Source organism: Lactuca saligna, chromosome 7 (genome assembly GCF_052625555.1).
Source record: "Lactuca saligna cultivar CGN05327 chromosome 7, ASM5262555v1, whole genome shotgun sequence".
Taxonomy (NCBI): Eukaryota; Viridiplantae; Streptophyta; class Magnoliopsida; order Asterales; family Asteraceae; genus Lactuca; species Lactuca saligna.
Genome location: NC_136423.1, coordinates 23197413 through 23202581, shown reverse-complemented (window position 1 = coordinate 23202581; position 5169 = coordinate 23197413). Strand labels below are relative to the sequence as shown.

At 35.7% G+C, this 5169-nt stretch overlaps 1 protein-coding gene across 1 annotated transcript; it reads left to right on the top strand.

The window, feature by feature from the left end:
• Positions 1-392: 392 nt before the first annotated feature.
• On the top strand, positions 393-5169 carry LOC145005027 (glutamate receptor 2.7-like). Its single transcript, XM_078964074.1, has 5 exons — positions 393-692; positions 867-2146; positions 2964-3273; positions 3569-3960; positions 4470-5169. The coding sequence occupies exons 1-5, from the start codon at positions 437-439 to the stop codon at positions 4992-4994; spliced, it is 2763 nt and encodes a 920-aa protein (XP_078820200.1). The 5' UTR covers positions 393-436; the 3' UTR covers positions 4995-5169.

The following is a 5169-nucleotide window of genomic DNA, read 5'->3' as shown; positions in this document are numbered from 1 at the left end:
AGGTTTGATGATCGACTATGTCTTTGACAAGTGATGATGTATACGTTAAAGTCTCAATTAATGTTGGAGTGTTATGACGACAAATTGTTGGGTGTATCAAGTTCCAAACGAAAAGACAACTTTTCCCTCATGTGAGGTACACAAGCCCTTCATTAATACACACTAATAGACTCAGGTGCAGGATTTGGAAACCATAAGGACCAACCATATCATTTTTTTTCAAAGTTAGACCAAATGTGAAGATTGGAACAAACAACAGGACCAAAACTGTAATTTACTCCAAATGTAACAAATTGTGTAAGCAACAAGTATTCCAGAATCAACTTTGGTCACTTCTTTACATTTCATCATTGACTAAATCTATGTTGAAATTTTGACAAATTCCATTCTCTATAAATTCAGCATCACGCAATATCCAAAAACATGTAGTCCCAAAATGCCTTCTTTTTCACCTTCAAAATTCACCTCCGTCTTCCTCGTATCAGTAATTCTATCATTCAGTTTGACCACAATAGCCGAAAATCGAACCACGAACATAGGAGTGATCATCGATGAAAGAACCCGAGCAGGAAAAGAACAAAAAACCGCCATTGAAATCGCTGTCCAGAAGCTCAATTCAGGCTCCAAAGATCATAAGTTAGCTATTTATTTTACGAATTCTAGTGGAGACCCTCTTGAAGCTGCTTCTTCTGGTAATTATTCAACTTTTTGATTTTACTTTTGCATTTATATTTATACCTTTCTGTTGGGGTCATATATGTTGATTATTTATTATAGTTCGACTCATATTCTCTTTGTTTCTCTTCTTATATATCTCGAATTGCAACAACTAAAGCTTTGATAAATTTATATGTTGATTGTTGTAGCGAACGAATTGATCGAAAAGCAAAAAGTGCGGGTAATAATTGGAACGAATTCATGGGAGGAAACAACAGTAGTAGCAAAAGTAGGAGAAAGAGCTCGAGTCCCTGTTATTTCATCGACTACTGCCGCTTTACAGCCACTATCGCATCTTCAATGGCCTTTCTTGGTACAAATGACTGATCTTGATATATCTAACGAAATAAATTGCATTGTATCACTCATAAAATCTTATAATTGGAAAAGAATCATTGCGATTTATGAAGACAATGTGTATGGTGGTGAATACGAGGGTTTCTCGATATTATCCGATGCACTTCAAAAGATCGATTCCATAATTGAACATCGTCTAGTTGTTCCTCATTTCACTTCACCATTTGATCCAAAGGAGACCATTCGCGACGATTTAGCGACAGTTTTGACAACAAAGCAATCGCGGGTTTTCATTGTGTTGAAGTCGTCTTTATCGACTGCAACTCGGGTATTTGATGAAGCTAATAAACTCGGATTAACTGGGAGAGACTCGGTTTGGATTCTTGGAAATGGGTTTTCAAGTATTCTTGATTCAATCGACCCATTGGTTTTTCGACCCGTGGAAGGTGCTTTAGGAATCAAGACTTATTATTCAGACAAAAACCCGCGATTTTTAGAGTTTAGGTCCACCTTTAAAGCGATCTTCAAATCGAATTATCCTGAGGAGGATAAATCCGATCCATGTATCTACGCTATACGTGCATACGATAGCGTAGAAACTGTCTGGCGTGCGTTGGATCGTTTAGGAAATCCAAACGATACAGACAATGGTTTCCAAGAGAAGTTGTTGGATACAATTCTATCAAACAACTTCTCTGGTTTAACCAATACGATAGCTTTCAAGGATGGAAAGCTATCAGAACCTCAAGTGCTTCAACTAGTGAATATAGTTGGAAAAAGTTACAAAGAGCTTGCATTTTGGTCACCCGAGTCAGGTTTTTCGAATCATAGTTTAAAACAGTTATCTATAATTTGGCCCGGGGATCTAATAAACCGAATCCCGAAAGGATGGACAATGCCTAACAATGTGAAGAAAATGAAGATTGGGGTTCCCGACTCTACTTCGTTCCAGAGGTTTGTGAAAGTCGAATGGATCGAGAGTACAAACGAGACCAAATATTCCGGTTTTTGTATCGCGGTTTTTAGGGCTGTTGTCGCTACTTTGGAGGAGCAATATGGATACACGTTACCTTACGAATTCATAAACCATACAGGCTCCTATGATGATCTGATTGACAAAGTCTATTATAAGGTACTTCTTAATTTCATTATCAGAAAATTTAATTACTAGACATAGATAAACTTATATGATTTGTATTATGCATTGTGTTCGGGCATGGAAATTGTTAATGGCAAGCATTCTATATCATAAAGGAAAGTAGGTTTTTATTTCTTGCATTTAGCCCATATTAGGTCAAATGCCTGAAATAAAAATGTACTTTTATTATTGATATGTTTATTGGCTTTCATTTCCTTCTTTAAAGCATTATAGGTTTGATAAACTACCTAATTATAGAAATATCTTCACTACAAACTAATTTTCATTCGATAATTAGATAGATTATAAAATACAATGTCATAATGAGATTTTTTAAAGCACGATGTTATGAAAAAAACAATGGAAATTCGGTTCCCTAATGAGAAAAAGAATTGAAAGTACAATTTTATAATATAGAGAAATGAACGTATCATAATCCTATAATACACAATTAAATGAAAGCACATTGCTATTTCTTGCATTTAACCCTTTAATATTTGTCATTTTCTATCTAACATCAAAAGCACGAACCATGTAACAAAGTATCGCATTTTTCCTAATTTAGCATTTTGTCCTTCAATATTTCACATTTTTAGATGAACATCAAACATCAATTTGTGCATTTTTCCTAGGTACAATGTATGCATATTTTCACCCTAAATGACACGTGGTTGCATATTGCTTTTAAAAACCACTTTATTGCATAAATCATAGAAATATAGTTGCATAAAATGAGCATTTAATATGAAATATTACCAACCGACATGACCTAATGATGTTTGTCGTTTATGCATATTCGTTCGATGATAAGACATACGATGCGGTTGTTGGTGATGTCACAATACTCGCAAACCGCTCAAAGTACGTTGAGTTCACGCAGCCATTTACAGAGTCGGGGTTGTCGATGGTGGTGCCAGTGAGAACGGACCCACAAAGGGCATGGAAGTTTATGAGACCATTCACGATAGAGATGTGGTTAGCCTCGGGTGGCATATTGTTCTACACAATGTTTGTAGTGTGGTTCATGGAGCACCAAGTGAATCGAGAGTTTAGAGGACGATGGATGGATCAACTCGGGACTGCATTATGGTTCACCTTCTCTTCTCTTTTCTTCTCACATAGTAAGTAATTTGGTTTAATTTTATTTGATAAAATTAAGTGTTACAAAAAGTTACGACTTAATGGAAAAAAACCCTACTTTCTTTATTAAGTCGTTATCTATGCATTAAGTCACACAGAAACACTCATGTATGTACATGATTGTTTCTTTTTGACTTAATCTGAATAAAATGATTTATCGGATTAAGCTAAGAAATTTGGCTTAAAGTATTAAGACATCAACGTTTTACCTATTTTCCTTCTTCTTTTCTTCCACCCAATGAGAAAAATACTTATGATATGCAAATATGAATATAGGAGAGAATATAAGAAGCAATCATAGCAAGGTGGTTGTGATGATATGGCTCTTTGTTGTGTTCATTTTAACCTCAAGCTACACGGCTAGTCTTACGACAATGCTCACGGTTCGTATGCTAGAGCCCACAGTGCAAGACATCGAGTTGGTAAGGAGAGACAATGCACCCGTGGGATGTGATCCAGATTCTTTCGTGGGCAAGTACTTAACGGATGTTTTGAACCTCAAAAATATCAAGAACATAACAAGCCAAGACGAATATCCCGAAAATTTCAAAAATGGAAATATAGTGGCTGCATTTCTCGAGCTCCCCTATCAAAAATACTTTCTCAAAGAGTATTGCAATAAGTACATGGCCATTGGTCCTTCTTACAAATTTGGCGGTCTAGGCTTTGTAAGTATACAAACGCACAATTTTTTTTACACAGGACATGACATAACATAACATAACAGTATTATAATGTATTTGGTAAAGAGTGAGTTGGACCAAGATATCAATGATACAAACTTATAAGTTTTTGTTCATAACTAAAAAAAATGGGTCATTGATGCCACCCGAAAAGTGAGACATAAACTAATGTGAATAGAATAAAATTTACAACTTTTTTGTCCAACCAAAAAATGTGAGACATAGAATCATAGAATTATAGACCAAGGTCAATGAGACAAAATTATAGTTTTTTGTCCAATTCAATAAGATGGGATAGAAGCTCACATCGATAAGATAAAACAATTCCAATTTTTTGTCCCTTCCAAAAAGATGTGACATGGATTTGCTCTCGGTTTCCATCATTGTAAAAGACATGAATGTCCTCGTCATCAAAATAGCCCTAGAAAACTTGTTCTATCCTATGTAACAAATGCTCCGATAACCGATGATGTCTTTTTCGTGCATCTTTGTAGGTTTTCCCGAAAGATTCTCCGATAACCGATGATGTGTCAGGGGCAATTTTATCCCTCTTGGAAGAAGGTAGAATTATCGACATGGAAAACCAATGGCTCGATACATCCCAAAACTGTTCAAGTTCCGATTCCGGGGTGGAATCAGAAAGACTTAGCCTCGATAATTTTTGGGGAATATTCGTCATATCCGGTGCCACTTCAACACTAAGCTTACTACTTTTCCTCTATCGGTTGCTCCACAACAAAATTGAACAACGCATTATTAGCTACCATGGCTCTCGATGGAACAACAACAATGAGAGCCGTTTTAGAAGAGCAATCAGACTTGTTATGATAATGCTTAGTTTGAATCCTAGTCGAGTCCAACCGAGAGAAAACTTGGAGTCATCGCAGGAATGGAATCATCAAAACCCACCACAATGGGAATTGGTGAGTCCCACGGAGGTCCCGGAGCACTTGGAAATCGGTAGGCCTACTCAACTTGAAATTCCCATGAGAAAGATGGAGCATAATATGACGATGTGAGATTCAAATAATATGTGTTGGGAAAAAGAAGACATGAAAGGAGAAAGTAGTATTCGGATTTAGGATTATTCTTTCAGAAAATACTTTGTGTATATATATATTTATTTGTAACTTGTATTTGTTTGTTCTTTTTATTATTATTATTATTATTATTATTGTTATTATTATTTTACAA

Excerpts from the sequence above, each read along its gene's own strand:
- LOC145005027 (XM_078964074.1), top strand. The coding sequence starts at position 437 with ATGCCTTCTTTTTCACCTTCAAAATTCACCTCCGTCTTCCTCGTATCA. Across the intron at positions 2,147-2,963 it reads TTGACAAAGTCTATTATAAG|ACATACGATGCGGTTGTTGG; the intron begins GTACTTCTTAAT and ends TTCGATGATAAG. Across the intron at positions 3,274-3,568 it reads TTCTCTTTTCTTCTCACATA|GAGAGAATATAAGAAGCAAT; the intron begins GTAAGTAATTTG and ends ATATGAATATAG.